The following is an 18,022-nucleotide window of genomic DNA, read 5'->3' as shown; positions in this document are numbered from 1 at the left end:
GGGCGACCACCGCCGCAGCGGATCGGCCCGGTCCTGCTGCCAACGGAAAAATAGGCACGGTGTTACTTGTCTGGCTTGCCACTTGGTGCATCTGGAAGGCTTGAATGCCATGGCCAGCATCCGCAGATACACTGAACACCATATTGTGGATGCAGGGCGACAAGGCTGCAACTTGTTTTGTCCATATCGGTATTCAAGCCATGAGTATGTTGTTCATGTGCTGTGGGTATTGGCCTATTCCTAGGTTTGTAACTAGTCCCTTCATTGCATCTTTTAGACAGAATAGTACAAAAATGACCTGCAAAGATATGAAATCGTTGAGTCAAATCACCATAGGACCAAATTGCCGGAATTCAGTAACTAGTCCTGGCTAGGCAGTAGGCATAGAATGGGTGGAGTTGGCTACAGTGCTATTGTTACAGGAAATAAGAAGACTCTGAAGAGTTACAAAGTTAGGTTCCCAGTACCCATGATTTATGAGGCAAATAGTAAAAATTGAAGTATGTTCACGCTAACCTAGTATAAGATAGTATTAGACATCCGTTGCATTTGGTCATGGGCCAGCTGAATGGTGCAGATATATTTTGGAGGTCAGCCCTATCGTGCGTGGCCGGCGAGCGACACCACCAGTAGGTCGACGATGCCACAACATCAACAGAGGCCAGAACCAATCTCGCCGGCAGGTACATTGAGTTGCATAAGAAATTCCTTCATCTTTCTGGTGGTATTAATAGGATCTTTGAACTCTAGGAGCTTCTACAGGCATCTCAAAGCCCCAGTAAGTTTCAGTTCACCGTGAACTTTAGTTCCAGTGAGATGTTAAGTCATTGATCTAATTTAGTACCAACCTATTGTATAGGCACAGCATATGTCTGAGTGAGAAAGTTATGTCAATTATATATATACAATGATAGTAACATATCAACAAGGATAGCTGTTATTTTGGTCAACCATTGTGAAATCTGCCACAAGCCTTGAACTGAAATTATGGAAACTAACTGCTCATATGATAAATTTCATTTGAGTATGTTCGATTTAGACACTCTAGTAGAGACCATTGTGCAGTTGAGAGCAGCGAAAGACAGTCAGGACAACCGAAAGAACAGTCTGCCCGTAAGAGTTAACCTTATATTTGGAAACTTTGTCTAACTATGTTAAGTCCTTATTGTAGATTTGGATATAAGATATCAGTGATTGGAGGAAAAATTAAAATTCACTGTGTGTATGCCTGGAATTCCTCTAGACACTCTGAATTAAAATTTACGGTATGTATGCCTGGCATGCAATTTCTTTTGCTAGTGCAGCACTATTGGTTTCCGTAAGAATTATGTGCATCAGTGTTGTTGGGTTTCGTTTAGTCCATGATTTGGTCAATGATAATGAGAGAGTTAAGATGCTGATGTATGGATGCTAATATATTAACTCCTATTTATTCAGGTACATTGACTGTACGGATGCTGCTCCTCAGGGGATTCTTGATCTCTGCTTATGCATTTGATAGCTGCTCCTTCTTGATCATGGATGTGTTAAGTTGATTCAAACGGCACACATGTTCATGGCCACAGTTAATTTGCAAGATCAAAACAAATGTTTTCTTGCTGCTTTGAGTAGAAGCCCGTAGTTAATCTGCAACAAAAAACTCAGTATTGCTGGTGTTTTTCTTTCTCCGTTCCATGTACCCCTTGAATGAAATGAAATGATGGCTTAGTAAAAGGTCTTGAGAAAGAGTGCATCAATTAAAATTTATAGGGAATATAATACTTTTTCTTATTGTACACAAAGTGTTGTCAGATCTGGTAGTTTTTACATATGCAATGTGAATGCTCTTGTCTATCTGCAAAATCTGGAGGCGGAAATGGACTGACCGGCTTTGACGCTACTGGGAAAGATCGCACTTGTGGGGTTCGGGGTCTAGGTGAGGGTGGTGGACTGGTGGTACCAGAATTTGGGTGCTTGAAAATGCTACGGAAGAGCGATACATATGTAGTCGATAGTCAGGTATGTTTTGCACGGACATGGTATCCGTCTCTCTGGATGAGCCGACAGAGCCCATTGTTGGCTAAGGAAAATATGGCATGGAGGAGCTGAAATTGTACCACCTTTGTTAGGTCGCTTGACCCATTTTAGAAACCAAAATTGTTTTGATCCTTGTGATCTGTACCATGGACACAAAAACGGCTGTCTTGGTCCTGTTGATCCATTTGAGCTGGACCACAGACACAACAACAATATGTAGATGGTGAGTTTCAGTGTGCAACTGAACTATTTCAAAAATAGGATAAATGATATCCAAATTGTATTACTCATCTGGTCGGATTTAATCGATGCAACGTTTGTGCCTAACCTAGGCTAATTAGTATACACGCTCGCGTCAGACTGGAGGGAGTATTAAATAACAAGATCTCTGTATCAAACGGAATGAAAAATTGAAGTAAACAATACTAGTACCAAACTTGATAAAAACAGCTAGTCTAAAACATGACAAATTCAAGTAAACACCGGAGAAAAGCTGATCATAGCAACTTCTAATCACGCCTCGCCATGAAATCCAGGTCCTGTGCCGTCAATCTTGCTGCGCCAGGTCTTAAACTTGTGCTTGCAGCTCAGGTCTTCGTCATCGTCAGGGTAGAGATGCTCACAGCAGGCGTACTTTGAATTAATCAAAGCCATGAAATCCAGGTCCTGTGCCGTCAATCTTGCTGCGCCAGGTCTTAAACTTGTACAATGCAGTACGATGATGCTTACAGAGACTAATAATAAAAGAAAACAGAAACAGAGCTGATGGAAGCAAGCATGAATTACTATGATTTTCTTGCTACTGGTGATCAAAGCCACCAAAGAGGCCTGGCAAAAATTTATCATGGAAACATTCTTTTTAAATTAAACTTGCTCAGTGGATTTTAAACTGATTTTTCAAGAAAGAACAAGACATAAGGCTTACTATATTATTTGTATTATTAAAAAAAGTGCAAGCCATAAGCTTCAGTACAACTTTATAAGCATTGCAATCTTTATTTTGCTCATCAACTTGAATATTACTTATGCACACAATATCACTTTTGTTGTATTTGAGAATTATGATGAACATACAAGTAGCCTAACTACACTTTTGTTAACACATGGAAGGGTTCAGATCTACCATACTACAGAAGAAAAGAAATGGATGCAACAAACTTGTAAATTGTTAAAACATATTCTAGAGTGCAAGAATGATGTATGGCACCTCTTTTCCATGTTTTGTCAGCCAAACGGCAAAATGTGTTGTATTAGCATAACTACTCACACTTTATCTCCTCATTTCTTTGGCATTGTAAACTTTTATGCATCAAGCAAATTGTTGTTTCCACCAAAAATGATACAATGGTGTAGTAAAACTACCAATACCAATACTCTATACTGCAATTTCAGTATTCATTTCAGAATGTGGTACACAAACCTTACAGGGAGCATGTCGCTGTCTTGTTCAGAGCGCTGGCACTCGCACAGTGACCCAATGTTGGCCACCAGGCAGTCGCCCAGAGCCCAGGCACACCTTCCCGGCACCCGCACGAGCGCCGGCCACCTGGTTGTTGTGGCCACCTCGCCGCTGAACCCCTATGCGACGAGAACTACACGCCGAACCCCGTCTTGTCGCTAGGGACGAATTCCTGTCCAGCTCGCAGTCCACCACGGTCTGGATGCCGAGGACGACCACCGCGAAGGACCAACGCGGGAGAAGACGACGCGCAGGCGACGCCTCACATCGTCGGCCTCCTCCAATCTCATGCAGCACCGCCGAGCCGGCACGGGCGCCGCGACGCGATGACCGCCACGCAACGCACCCGAACCACTGTGAATATCTCGGGCTTCTTCGCGTGCGAAGAGGGCGGCGAGCACCATCTTCAATCAGCGGTGAGGCCCAGGGCGCCGCGGCCGGGAAGAGGGCGCCGGTGTTGCGCTTCCCCAGAATCGACCGCCTTGGCGACCGAGAATGTCGTCGCCGGCCAAGGGAGCGCGGCCAGGACATGTACGGGAAGGGGCGGCGGAGGGGAGGAGGTGGATATCTCGCAAGGACGCCGGCGTCGGACTTGTGGATTGCCGGCCGCACCCAACCCAGCGAGTTCCCTGATTTTTTTTTTTGAGTGGAAGCGAGTTCCCTGATGAACGAGGATATCCACACATGTGTCGGGCTGTCAATTGGGTCGTGGGCGTCTACTGGGCTGGGCCCAGATAGGGCCTCTTTCTAGTTTGCTGCGAAATTTGGCATCGGTATGATACATACCTCTCTCGTTTTTGAGAGCAGTATGATTTCTTTTGAGCCTTTGGATGGACTAAAATAGAGGGCTATTATTGACTTGGGGGTACCACAAAAGAACTCTATAAAAAAGCACAGAGGGGGATGGAACATGGCCATCAGATGGCCATCTAACGCTCCAAATCTCCACCATAATTAGCGCTAAAACATCCCAGGCCGACAATTATCGCTAAAACAGCCGAGGCTGACAACTCCAGAACGCTAATCACCCGGCCCTAATCCCGTCGCCCGCCGCCCGTCGCCCGCCGCCCGTCGCTCGCCGCCTGCCACCCGCCGCCCGCCGCACGTCCTGCCGCACGTCCCGTCGCCCGCCGCCCGTCGCCCGCGTCGTCCCTCACAAGCGCGGACGCAGCCGCACGTCTGCCACCGCCGTGCGCGAGCCCGCCCGGCTTCTCTACATCGCTGTCCGACATCACATCCCCTGCACTGCCGTCTTGCTGGCCGGCCAGAACCAACGCTGCAGACCTGCAGACTAATTGGACACTGCAAAATCAAGGTCTGATGCAATATTTCCCCTTCGTTCACTAACATCCATTGTCTTCTTCACGTAGCTGGAACATCAGGGACTAACGAAGAAATTTGTTCTGGCTTTCGTTAGGTACAGAGCACATGGACAGAAATACATTGTTAGTTTCTTTTGTTTGGTTGGATATATGCATCCATTCACTTCTTCATGTATGTGCGGTATATACTATGCATATATCATTTTAGTGGTACACTGTAATATAAAGTTTTAGCAACTCAGGTTGTCCATAGATTTCAAACAAATAAATTATATGTATGAAAAGCTTGCATTGTATAACTGAAAAAGTGAAAATCATTGGCCTGAGGCTACTTTATTGCTCAAGGTGGTTCATTGTGGAGCTCCAGGATAAAATGTTTAAGGGGATAGGAAACCTGTTCATGAACTATGCTAGACGATTTACATTATATTGTGTATGGGAGTAATATAGGAATTTATAGAACTTTAGAGAAATCATGATTTTTTAGTTCTATAACTGAAAATCATTGGCTTTCCATGTTCCTGGATTGAGAAATCTTCTTGCAATGTCTATTTGTGCATTAGAAATTAATATATGCATATCTTATGGGGCATGGTTATTAACTGGTCCATTAGAGTCATGTTTTCTGATCACATTTACTTTCAATAGAAATAAATTAGGAAAATTGTAGTCATGATGCCTGACGTATATCTACTTTCCCTCATGATGTCAGGCATATATCTGGTCCGACATGAGAAACCATTACTTTTATTATCTGTTTTGTAAGTCTTTCTATAATAGTTTTTCTTTCACCAAAAAAAGATGGATTACAAAATAGATGTTTATATACAGAAAGACATACATCAAGGGGTCTTCTAACGTTGAGGAGCAAAGTTAGTGAAAATAGTGTGGTAAAGTCAGAGCACAGTAGCAATGAGTATCATATTTTGTGATGCAATTAAGTACTGTACATGATTACTGTAGCTACAAAAGTTTGAACGAAATTTTATTACACCTTAATTTTATTTGTATGTAGTTAATCTCAATGCATAATATAAATTTGTATTATGTAGAATAATTTAAGTTGTTTTAATCCAAAATCATACAATTAGGAAGAAGAGAAGTCAGACTACTGTAGCTTACCTAACTTTGTAGCTCAACGTTAGAGGATCCCGTCCCAGGGTCACACATGCCTGTAACCGACCACTCTGATACATACATCAAGGATCTTTTAGTTATCTTTTTTTTTCCTTATTACTAATGTGGTTAATCAAGTGCGAATTAACTTGGATTCCCTGGTTTATGCATGAGATTTTGGATCAGGACCATATGTAAAATAGGCATATTTGGACAATCTTGTAACATATCATAGTTCTAGGATCCTACTATGTAACTTGATGTTCATAGCCACTCCAAAATTGCCAGTCTCAATTTTTTTGCAGTGCTTTATGCTTATAGTTACATTTTTAAGGATTGCTAATTTTGTGCTAATTTTATAAATATCCCTGGTTAGAGCAATTAAACATCGTGATATAGCTTTTAGTTTTCTACTATCGGTTCCCTCCCTACAACTTTTCAGCTAAAATGAAAATTACCATAATTGTTTCACAAGAAAATGAAGTTTTCTTGAACGGTGTTATCTATCGACATTACTCGTTTCCTTATCTCAGAACAAATTTAGTGATTCTCTATCCAGCATCATATTCTGCAATTATTTTCACCGAAACATTGCAACCAATATTGCTCAGTTATAACATGTGTAATATTTTATGGTCTTCTAACTTTGCAGGGAAGAGGTATTCTATAATATCAATTACATTTACGAAAAGTGTAAGCCAACAGTACACATGTCAGCATCAAAGCGCACCCGTTTTCAAGATATCACCAACGGCCAGAATCAAGGTGATTAACAATGACTGATGCTTTCAACTCTCTTATTATTATTTCGACATATAGTAAATTGGTTCATGACTGCAGATCCTAAAGAGGCCAAAAGGCAGAGAAACCGAGAGTATTATGCAAAAAAATAAAGATGAAATTGCAAAACGCCGGTGCCAAGCACGAGAACTTAAAAAACAAGTTCCTTTAACGGATGCAAACAAAAACGAGAACACAGTATGTCATACACCAGATCCTCCACAATCCGGAGTCAGCCAGCTGCAATACAAAACACCAGGTCATATGTTCTTTACTCACGCATATATGTGGCATATTTTTTGAATGCAAATACTTAATTATCATCTACAATGAATTTTGTAGACATGACTCCACTTGTTCAACATACCTATGCATCTCAATGCCCGGATCCGGAACCATCACAATTCTATGCAGACGGTTCACCAAACCATATACCTGGTAATATAATCTTTCATGCCATTTTTTGCATTTTTGAACGTAATCTTCAAAATCTTCTAACAATGTTTGATGTTCACATGTTTTGAAGCTGTTCTGGGCTGCAGTAATGCTTCTCTTGATCAATCGTCAACATCTACCTTGCAATATGATGGCTGTGACTCGGGTACTGTCCTATCAAACACACATCGAGGTAAAAAAAAACTAAAGTGCTAAAAGTTGGTACGCTAAATTGTCTGACGAGAAAAAAAGCTGACTATATACAGAGGCAGCGGTTAGCTCGCCATCGAAAGAATGCTGCAACTCGGACTGCTCTTAATCATGCAGAAGTATCTCCGATGCAAATTACCCCATTGAGCACCGTAACCATGCATGACACTTAGAAACGAAGCTTGGTCGTTCCCCTTCCCCCGCTACAGTAGGGAGGGGCGATTTTCTGAATCCTCACCGGAGATCCACCTCGCTCGCCGTCGGGTCGTCGATTCCTCCTCCTCCGGCGGCCGCCCCGGCGGCGGGAGGGCGGGGAATCGTCGATCCATGGCTTGTACATAGTGTAGGGTTCTCTAGGTGGCCTGCCGGCGGTGCTGTGAAGGTGGTGGTGCGGTCGGCGTGGCGTTTTGAGATGGAGCTCGTCCTCTTCGACGGCGGTGCTCTTCGGAGCTCTGCGGTGGAGCTCTCGTCTTCCCCGAGCTCACGGATCCGCGGATCCGTCGAGTTTGTCAAGCCCTCACCGGCGGCGGCGTGGCGGTCGAGCCGGAGTTCCAAGAATAAGGAGAAGGAGGTTATGAGGAGTCCGGCGATGGAGGTGGGGTGCAGCGGTGTAAGTTCTCAGGAGCTGGCGACCGGCGACTTCCCGTCCGCGGAGGGGCTGCACCTGATCCAAGCCATCAAGGGGTGCAGCGGCGGCGGCGCGCCACCGGCGGCATCGAGCTCGTCTTCTTCATCGGGATCCAGGGGTCTTCTTTGTATTTCTGGCTTTGTTTCTGGGTCTTTCTGTAAGAACTGGACTTTAATATAATTTCCTTTTCTGCGCAAAAAAAAAAAAAACCATGCATGACACTTGCAAATGGTATATAAAACTCTATTCAGAAAATTTTGCAAAATATACATAGCGTAACTGCGAGCTTCATTTCATCTGTATCATCCTATTTTCTACTTCGGTTTGCAGGGATACTGCCAAGCAATGCAGCGACTCAAGAATGCTTGACGGAGATCATAGTGATTGGCTACACAGTAATTTGACTTTCATCTCTCATGTGAAATCTGGACAAGATCTGCAAAATGGATCCACATCTGCAGGAGGACATGGACAATAGAGCTTCGCTGAAAAAAGTGAATATTGCAACAAGAAATGACAGCGTGATTCTTCTGATCAGAAACGACAACGTGAAAGGGATCGGTACTCATCAATGACAGATGGTGAGAAGGAAATATGCTTGCGCAAAAAAGGGAGTATAAGAAATTAGTCCGGGAAATTTTTTCCCCCTTGATCACCTCACATTGCACACCTGACATGCAAGCACAACCATGTAAAACTAACCCAACAGGTACTGCTGGCCACATGCATATAGTGTATTAATAGCATGACATATACTGAATTTTTCTTATATTTATCATACAACCTACTCATTTGCCTATTGTACGAAACTTCCCGAAATTTTGCATCTATGGACACATGTACTCAGTTTGTTGAAACTTACGCCTGCTTCATGTTCATAACTTCACATAGCACGGGTTAATCTTGGTAGTTGTTCTGAGAATGGACTGCATCTAGTACTTTGATGGATTCCTTCCAATAAAGCATTACACGTGATGATATTTATCACCTAAGATTACACGTGCATTGCACGTGCACAATTACTAGTTGAATTTAAAGTCTCAGTAAAAGAAGATTCCTGCATCATGTCTTAACCCTACATACGACTGACTGGGAGAGCAGTCTAGTTCGCATCTTCTCCTGACCTCACTCCTTCCTTCTTCATGTAACTCCTCGAGTGACTAATTAATAGCTATGGATAACAATGCTAGTAGTAATGTACGCAAACCACCTAAGAATGAATATTGAATGCAATATGGATGTAACAAGTAACATGCTCTATTCTATGGCTTATTTTGTCTGAAAACAAAAGTTTCTCTGTTGATATAGCATTATATATCTGGAAATTCTATTCGGCTTTCGGGTGCGTATGCTCCCACTACCAAAAAATTATATTTTGAAATGTCGAAAAATTCGGACAAAAAATTCTACATGTACATCTCCATAATATACGTGCGTTCGTCAAGTTTCACGAAAAGTCAATATTTTGTGTGGTCTATATAAAAAAGAGAAAGTTTATCTTGTGAAAAGCATTATTTTTAGCACTGAATTTTGTCTTTTTTACACACGTCACATGATAAGTCAATTTTTTTATGAAACGACTTTGTGAGCATGTAGCATGTGAAGATGTATGTGCAAACTTTTAGTTTCAATTTTTAAAAAATTTAAAATGTATGTAAGATGCATTACGAAATATAGGGAGCATATGCACCCATGTTCGAAAACACCGCTCCCTTATATATCTTTGTAAGAAAATATTTAGGAAACAAGTTTTATTTTGAAGACAACTAGGTATGATAGGGGTAACCCATTTTACTTTTTGGTCATTTCAGAATGACCAATACATTTCCACCTTTTCTTCTTACCATCATGCTGCTAATCACCTTGTCACTAATGGGGTGGTTCAGCCGGTACAACGAGGGGCAACACCCACAAGGGTGGAAAACTAAAACTCAGAGTGACGTTGTCACCCACAAAGAAGAGTAAAAGGTAAACATGAAATTTTATAAACGTATAAAAGAATACATAGTGAAATAGTAGGATCTGAGATATAAATCAAGAGCACCACGGCCAGATCCAGGTATGCGGTGGATCTGGATGCAGTTCAATAAGTGGATGATACAGAGGTTCTTCGCGGCGGCGCCGGCGTTCCCGGCAGTAGTCTCTTCGGAGGCGGTGCTCGGTGACTTCCCGTCTGCGGTGTGGTGGGCTCCGGCGATCCAATGTTTGGGGAGCTTCAGCAGCGGCGCGCCATCGTCAGCTCCGGCTCGTCGTCGTCGTCGGGATCCAGAGGGCTTCCTTGTAATTTTTCCTTTGGTTTTGGACCTTTCTGTAAGTTTGGAGAATTAATATATCATCCCTTTCGCAAAAAAAAAATCAAGAGGTGGCTTGTCTTGGCTAGGTGGCAATCCCTGGTACTCTTCTTCTTTAGGTCCCTAAACAAAATCCCCCTTTCTCCTTCGTTAACAGTCATGTCGAACGCCGCAAAATAAAAGAGTACACGCATGACACAAACAAATAAGACTCAGTACAAACTTATAACACAACGCTAAAAAGTATAGCTTAGTCCTACAATACCCCCACTTTATTACTTTTTTCAACATAAAGCCAAAACGTGAAACTCAAAACTGATCCCGGGCACATATGCATTCGGTATGTACAAAACATATTTCAAAAAAAATTAAAAATTAAGGAAAAAAATTCTCATGTAGAGGGACATGTTCTATGTGTGCATGTAAAGTTTCACATAAAATTGACATTTTTTGTGAATTATTTTAGCACCAAAATATATCTTTTTGACACATGGCATAAACCATGTCGGTTTTTGCTGAGACAACTTTATGAGCATGTAACATTTTAAGATATACACGGGATATTATTTGTATTTTTTACATTTTTAAATATGTTTAAAATGGATCTTAAATAAAGGGTGCATATGCACCTGGGTGACATCACATATATATTAGTTAATGCACAACCTAAGTTTCATAAAATTGATGGAGCTAATTTTCCATTGATCAACTGCCAAGAACGTTGGATCCAGGGAACCAGACTCGAATATGTAACTCAATTCATCAGTCGGTCATATTGGCCTCTATGTTAGTTAGTGCACTTCCAATATTTCTGAAAATTAACAAGGTGACAAAAAAGGATGTTACGTAGATTCAAATGATTGAGATGATTAAAAACATTGCTTCATACACATTATTTCTTCTTGTGCAATATCGTATATGCGGCCAACTAACATGTTTGCATCCGCAATTGAATTATTCACTGATACCATAGATATGTGATTGAGCTTCTACTTGGAGGCTCCATTTACGCTGCGGAGGCAAGGACATGGCTACCGCCAACGTTGCGGTGGAACTTGGAGACGGCACAATCGGTGGAGAAGAGCCCACCAGATGAGAGGTACTTTGGCGCCCCACCCATGATTGGCATCTTGGCGGTGACGTTCATCTTGTTGACGTAGTCCATCCGGTAGGTCTGGCCAAGGACACCGTCGACATTGTTCGTGAGAGAATGGAACTTGAAGCGAAGGTCAAGGTGCACGAGGCTATCCTTCAAGGTCTTGCCGTAGCTGTGGATCTTTGAGTCCTCATCGCTGATAGGCACTGCGCTGGCCGAGATGCTAAACACACCGGCAATGTCCACCTTGACAGAGTTGACCGTGTCTATGCGTTTCACAGATAGATCGGGAAGGACCTTGGACACCCACCGAGCGTTGTTAAGGGTGTCTACATTTATAGGCTCGCCGTCGAGGGTGATCTCGATGTGGTCCTCGTCCTCATCCCACTCGATGGCCTTGCGAGCGCCGACGTAGAGGCGATGGTCGCCGAAGGTGATGCCGAGGGCCTGTATCCACGTGAAGGTACGGTCGTTGGAGGGGTTATGGTTGCCGATGAAGTGTGCATTGATGTGGAGATCGGTGTCAGAGACGAGGCAGAAGTCCTGGTCCCTCCTGCCGTGGAAGTAGAAGGTGACGCCGTCGCCGCCGGTGAAGCTAGGGTCGCCACATGAAGTTCCCGGGAATACTACACACCCTGCATAGAAGTGGTATCAGAATCGATCGAGATAACGAACCAATGCCGTGATGTGTGCATGCTTGCATGGATGGATGGATGGTGAACCGAGGAACATACTGCATGTCGTCTCGCAATCGCTGCAAGACATGTAGCAGGACTTGGGGCAGAGATCCGGGCACTGCGCGATGCACTTTTTACCCCAGTCATCGTTACATGTGTAGATTTTGTTTGGCTTGCTGTAGTCAGCGCGGTAGGGCTGGCCGTTGGCGTAGGACTTGACCTCTGTCCGAGGATGCCCGTCGTCGAAGGTCCAGTAATTGTCAGGGGGAGGAGGAGGAGGGTCGTATCCGTCCCCGCCGCCCCAGGGATCATCCCCGTTCCCGGGATTGGGAGGAGGAGGAGTGTCGTCCTCATTCCGGGGAGAAGGCGGAGGCTGACCCATGACGCCTAGCGCAAGCGCCACCACCAGGAGGCAGCACCAGCCTAGCTGAGCCGCCACCGCCACGCCATTGCGCCTCGCCATTACCTTTGCCAATCACTGAACCGATCGATCGAGATGATCTAAGCTTCAGGGTATGTATGTATGTATGTATGGATGGATGGCATGTACTGTGCTGACCACACGGCTTCTTATAGGCGATGGATGGCTCTGACTTTGTGAAAAAAAAGGGGCTAAAGTAGAGGTCAAGTGACTTAGTTTTGGCAAGTGGCGTAGGGGAGGAAAAGATATATGCTCACAGATTGCAGGAATACTATGACCAAGTCAGTGTCGTCCAGTTGACATTAGCTATACCCGAATATGTAAACAGTCTTACAATATGCAAAATTATGCATCTAGCCATGTCGGCTTCTGGATCCTCATTATCCATGCAGTATGAAGAGCGTAACCAGCTGTAAAGCCCGACGGCATGTCGATGTCGGCATATCGCTGCATGCTTCTTCAGATCACGTTGTCAAAGGACGTGCTCCGCAGCTGCGTTTAAGCCATTGAGGCCGAATTCCTTTTGTTTGAGCGGATGTTACTTCGAATTCCTATGCTAGTAATCCTGGATTCCGATCATGGCCTTAGTGGTGGCGCGGCCCAGTTGAAGCCATTGTGGCCCAGCTGAAGCCTTGCTCAGGAAAACGTTTCGACTGGGCGTCTTTTATCCCCGATGAAACCCTAGCCGGCAGACCACTCGCTCCCGGCCGGCGTCACTCCCCTCTTTCTACCATAGTTTTAAAAACCGGACCGGACCGGCGGTTGAACCGGAAAAAACCGGAACCGGTGGCCTTGCTGGTTTGTTAAGCGCACAAGACCGCCCCCGCCAGCGACCCGGGAAAAACCGTTCGAACCGGCCGGTTTTCGCCAGAACCACTGAACCGGACGATTTAGGCCGAGCCGGACGGTTCAGTGCCGTTTCCAGAAATACCCCATTGTTTAACTTATTTTTGTGTGAAAAATAGAAGGGCAAGAGTGGAAAAGGTGGAAAACGTGGCTTTCCTTAGGTTTTCTGTCGCTCCGTGTCTGTCGATTCATTCGCCTCGGTCATCCCCTTTGTGCCGCCGCCACCAGGAGGCAGACGCGGCGACGCCATGGCCATGGCCGCCGCTTGACCGGCCTACCACGACGCTGACCGCCAGCAGTAGAGGAAGAATATCGTCCTCCACAGTCTTCACTCCTCCCGGTCTTCGTCCTGTTCCCGTGATCCCGTCCGGTGCGGCCATACTCCTCTCCTCAGCTCTGCACTCCGTCCGCAGGTCAGTAGGTCACCATTCATCTTTTAATTTGAAGCAAACTGATGGCAGCAGTTAGCACTTGTTATTGCTGTTCTGCAGTTCGTGTACGCGGTTATTCATCATGCCTTTATGCTTCCGTTCTGTAGTGTGTAGTGTGTAGTCTGTACCCATGTATGTATGTACTCTGTACCTCGTATTTACTTATAGATTTACTGGATTAGCTTATTTGTTTGAATTTGATGTTGATAGATTTATATGAATCAGATTTCTTATCATACTTCTAGTTATAGAATTATATGAATCAGATTTCTTATCGTACTTCGAGTAGATGAACATAACGAAGATGAAGATGACTCCTTTTATGAAGAGAATCGGGGCAGTGTGACAGATTGGACCTTCGAATACCGTTGAGTTTGGCGCCATGTTTCCCGAACTTGAGACTTTGAAAGTTTATTTCTTGCATATGTTGCATGTATGAGAAGCTTGTTATATCAGACGATTATCAGATTATGTTCCTTGTTTAAATTCTGGAACCTTGGAACTTGGAAGTATATTTTCATTGTTACCTGTTTGTTCACTTGTTGGCTTGCTCCTGTACAGTGTACATGCGTCAACTATGGCTGGAGCCAGACCTGGACGCTGCTAGCCTGCTACATGCATGATGCATCTTAAATTCTTAATGATATATGCTTTGCTTTTGCCTGAATTCATTTTTATATATATTTACATCTTTATTTCAGCATTTATGAACAAAAAAATACCATTTTATATCTTAAAAAACCAGCTAGTGAACCGATAAACCAATGGTTCGACCGGTAAAAACCTGAACCGAGAGCCTCGCCGGTTCGGTCACCAGTCCGGTTTTTAAAACTATGCTTTCTACTTGTCCGGCGGCTCTTCTTCGCCTGGGGACTGCCTTCTTATTAGCCAAGACCCGCAAGGTGAGCTCCCGCCTCCACCCCTGTTCTGTGCTTTGTTTTGTGCGATGGCTGTTTCTTTTTTCGAATCGAATGAGAAGCCGAATTGGTTAGGAATGGACATGCTCTCTTCCAAGTAACTCAAAATTGGTTGTGAATTTGTTCATGTCAACTTGATGCATTCTTTGCAGCCAATTTTTTGCTGTTAATAAAAACGTGACACTCATCTCCTTGGCCGCAGATCCCACCTACCCGTCACCGCACGCACTTCCCCGTCGTGATCGATGAGGGGCTCCACGGCTCTCATGGCGGCGCTGCTGCTGCTGGTGTCGCTGGCGGCGGCCGACATCCCCATACCGCACAGGGAAAAGAGCGAGGAGGAGATGAGGCTGATTTTCGTGGAGTGGAAGGCTAAGATGGGGAAGACCTACAGCTCTGCCGGCGAGGAGGAGCGCCGTTACGCGACGTTCAAGGACTCGCTGCGCCGAATCGACCAGCATAACGCCGCCGGGATCCACTCGTACCGCCTGGGGCTCAACAATTTCTCCGATCTCACCCAGGAGGAGTTCAGCGCTACCCCCTGCCTAGTTATTCAGTCAGTTCACGACAAGGACAAGGCAGCGTGGAGGTTGATTATATACATGCTGTTTGTTTGTGGTTTCCTCATTGTTTACTTCATTTGGACCAACTGGCTGGCCTGTGGGTGGGGAAGACTCTTTGTGCTTCAACGTAAGTCCTTGCTGAACTAGATTTTTATTGTGATAGTTTCAGTATCCACATCAACAGAAATCTTCATCTTCCAGCAGCAGGTTACAGTTTCCAGCACGTATGTCAACCAATCGATTGGGTTTGTAATGGGCTAGATCCTCCTCTAGGGTCCTCTGAGTGAGCCCATACAGGCCCGACCACTTGAGCATCTCCTCAACGCTGTCGAACACAGGGCGGGACTCAAACCCATAGTAGTATAGCAGAAACTTTTGCAACATTTCCTGCATAACAGTGTGAGTATTTAATGCACTTCACCACGGTAGAGAATATAATATCTGTTCATCTCAACTAAAAAAGGTAGTAACGAAAAGCAAAGATGATTTATAAGGCAATCATGCCCAGTCAAAGTCAGATTATCAATTAGATGAGCAGACAGATGGGAACTGCTTGCTGAGATCTCAGGATGCCACTGCAATTAGTGGTCAATTTAACCGTGCCGTTTTGTTTTTCCTAGAACTGAAGCCATGTGGTCTTGATGAAATCATACAAGAGCATGAGAAAAGAAGAGAGGGCGAAAGCAAACCTGCACAAAGTTGTCCATCCTGAGCAGCGAGAGGCCGTAGAGCCTGAGCAGCAGGAGCGAGTTGGCGAGGCCGTGCAGCCTGCGGCGCAGCCAGGAGCTTCCCGGCGGCGGGCGGAGGGTAATGAACACGAAGCGGCCGCCGTCCCAGATTCTGAGCCAGTCGTCGTCGCCGTCGTCCCTGGCGGAGAGGCCGAGGAGGTCGGCGAAGCGGCGCACGTGGAGGTTGCGGGGGTGGATGCCGGCCTCGAAATCGTCCCCGCCGATGGTGATGGTGGCGAGGCGTCCGCCAACCTTTCCCCGGCACTCGAAGACGCGGAGCTGGGGGAGGGATGTGGTATAGTTGGTGCGGAAGAAGGCGGTGGAGGCGCCCGAGATGCCGCTGCCGACGATGCAGATGTCGTCGGCGGTGGCGGTGGCGGCGAGGAGGGAGGGTAGCAGGAGGAGGACGATGGGGAGGAGGAGGGGCGGCATCGAGAAAGTCAACGCTTTCTGAATATTTTCTTCCGTAGAAACCATTTTCCTATTTTTTCATGAGAAACCATTTTCTTTTTCAAACGGCGATTTTGACAGAAATACGCCTTTTGACAAAGAAAAGCACGGAATGACCCTCTGTCCAAACTATTTCACTGGACTAACCTTTTTGTGTGGCGCCCTTGTGAGTTGCGCCGCACTTGTCTGTGTGGCACCCATGCGAACGACACCACACATCCAGGCCGACGTGGCGCGGTCGATGTTGTGCGCCGTTGACCAGCCGACGTGGCAGGACGTGTGGCGCCGTTCGCATGGGCACCAAACATTGAATGTGTGGCGCCGCTCGCAAGGGCGCCACACATCCACTTATGTGTGGCGGCTCGAGCCCGCCCAACCCGACCACACCACACTCACCACCGAGATCTTCTTCTTCCTCCTCTGACCAGTCACCCCACCTCTCTCCGCCACCCAAATCTCTCTCAAATCTTGGTGGATTTCGTTGGATCTGTATGTGGAGTTCGTTCTCAACCCGTTTCTTGAGGTAATCTCCTCCGTTCCCCTTCTTTTCATCCAATGGAATTGATGTATTTGGTTGGATCTAGATGTGAAACCCTAGATGTGAAACCTAAGTTGATTTGGCAAGTGAAGTTGATGGATTTTGAATCTTAGGGTTTGTTGAAGTAAGACAAGTGGTAGGGGTAGGTTGTATGGGTAGAAACCCTAGGTTGATTTGTTTTGATTATGGTTAACTAATGAACACATGTATGTATGTGTTGTTCACATTATGCTAGGGGTGGAAAGAATTGTTCATGTTCATCATGTGGACAAGGATGCTTTCTTGAAGGGAAACCTAGAGCCGGACCCGGAAGAGGTTGACTTGGTGTTTGACCGTAGCCCTAGCTTTGCCGAGGTGTTAGCACAAGTGAGGATTGACTTGAATTGGAATGAGCCAAATGATGGTGTTGAGCTAGAGGGAAGACATAATGTGGGGTTTGGAAAATGCACACCCGTTGGAAGACAATGCGTATCAACTCCGAGCAACGTTGATCCGTTTACAAGGAGACAGTGGCTGAGTCACAAGACAAGGCTCTGGAGTTGTTTGCAACCAAGACGGTTGATGCTCATTTCGAGCTTGACCTTAACCGACGCTCTTGCCCCGTTGATGCTAGGAGTCCACCACCCATGAGCCAAGAAGAAGCCACCGAATCTCCCATTGTACAAGATGCACCGTTGGAGAAGGAGTATGACGAGCATGATGATGGTGATAATGGTTTTGAGATGAATTACACCAATGTTAGTGATTTGGATGCATATTTGACGTAAGAGGACATGGACTACTCAATTCCTTATTCCTGATGTTATGCCTCGGACTCGGATGATGATGGACCCGATGAAGAAGTTGGTGAGGATGGCTTGACGGCTAAGGAAGCCGAAAGAGATGACATCTTCAAGAAAGGTAACCGGACCGGATATTCAGATACCATTGTTCCGTGATGTTAGCCTTGCGGATGGAGCCGTGGTTGATGGTGGTAAAAGTTTACTTCTTGGAGCTAGGCCAATTTCCAAGAGAGATGTGGATGTCAGGACGAATATGATCTTTAAAGGGATCACGTTTGATACCTTCTTCCAATTGAAGGTATGGATGAAGGAGTTC

At 45.2% G+C, this 18,022-nt stretch overlaps 2 protein-coding genes and 2 long non-coding RNA genes across 10 annotated transcripts; 2 read left to right on the top strand and 2 right to left on the bottom strand.

Annotated features, from left to right (window-relative positions):
• Nucleotides 1–552: 552 nt before the first annotated feature.
• On the top strand, nt 553–1,725 carry LOC139831127 (uncharacterized). The gene is made up of 2 exons (XR_011745745.1): nt 553–683; nt 1,438–1,725. It is a non-coding gene; the product is annotated as an uncharacterized lncRNA (long non-coding RNA).
• Nucleotides 1,726–2,265: 540 nt separating this feature from the next.
• LOC127302627 (uncharacterized) lies at nt 2,266–4,122 on the bottom strand. Its single transcript, XR_011745746.1, has 2 exons — nt 3,437–4,122; nt 2,266–2,699 (listed from the first exon to the last, which is right to left on the bottom strand). It is a non-coding gene; the product is annotated as an uncharacterized lncRNA (long non-coding RNA).
• A 6,953-nt stretch (nt 4,123–11,075) lies between these two features.
• On the bottom strand, nt 11,076–12,547 carry LOC127302622 (uncharacterized). The gene is made up of 2 exons (XM_051333113.2): nt 12,088–12,547; nt 11,076–11,988 (listed from the first exon to the last, which is right to left on the bottom strand). The coding sequence occupies exons 1-2, from the start codon at nt 12,491–12,493 to the stop codon at nt 11,264–11,266; spliced, it is 1,131 nt and encodes a 376-aa protein (XP_051189073.1). The 5' UTR covers nt 12,494–12,547; the 3' UTR covers nt 11,076–11,263.
• A 924-nt stretch (nt 12,548–13,471) lies between these two features.
• LOC127302623 (oryzain alpha chain) lies at nt 13,472–16,273 on the top strand. 7 transcript variants are annotated; one of them, XR_011745744.1, is made up of 3 exons: nt 13,472–15,335; nt 15,413–15,607; nt 15,829–16,273. XR_011745744.1 is itself a non-coding variant. In XM_051333114.2 (3 exons), exons 2-3 carry the CDS (start codon nt 14,891–14,893, stop codon nt 15,918–15,920), a joined length of 537 nt encoding a protein of 178 aa, XP_051189074.1. In that variant the 5' UTR covers nt 13,472–14,630; nt 14,848–14,890; the 3' UTR covers nt 15,921–16,268. The 7 variants fall into 7 exon arrangements, 6 of the variants coding, with proteins under 6 accessions (XP_051189074.1, XP_051189079.1, XP_051189078.1 ...); XM_051333114.2 differs by lacking the exon at nt 15,413–15,607 and having other exon boundaries at nt 13,472–14,630; nt 14,848–15,335; nt 15,829–16,268; XM_051333119.2 differs by lacking the exon at nt 15,413–15,607 and having other exon boundaries at nt 13,472–13,710; nt 14,848–15,335; nt 15,829–16,267.
• The last annotated feature ends 1,749 nt before the right edge of the window (nt 16,274–18,022 follow it).

The sequence above is a fragment of the Lolium perenne genome, chromosome 5, assembly GCF_019359855.2.
Source record: "Lolium perenne isolate Kyuss_39 chromosome 5, Kyuss_2.0, whole genome shotgun sequence".
Classification (NCBI taxonomy): domain Eukaryota; kingdom Viridiplantae; phylum Streptophyta; class Magnoliopsida; order Poales; family Poaceae; genus Lolium; species Lolium perenne.
This window is presented reverse-complemented; position numbering and strand designations above follow the sequence as displayed.

Bases quoted from the DNA above. Each gene is read 5' to 3' on its own strand.
- LOC127302622 (XM_051333113.2), bottom strand. From the start codon at position 12,493: ATGGCGAGGCGCAATGGCGTGGCGGTGGCGGCTCAGCTAGGCTGGTGC. The intron at 11,989-12,087 runs GTATGTTCCTCG...ACTTCTATGCAG, and splicing joins CGATTGCGAGACGACATGCA to GGTGTGTAGTATTCCCGGGA.
- LOC127302623 (XM_051333114.2), top strand. From the start codon at position 14,891: ATGAGGGGCTCCACGGCTCTCATGGCGGCGCTGCTGCTGCTGGTGTCG. The intron at 15,336-15,828 runs GTAAGTCCTTGC...TGTTTTTCCTAG, and splicing joins AAGACTCTTTGTGCTTCAAC to AACTGAAGCCATGTGGTCTT.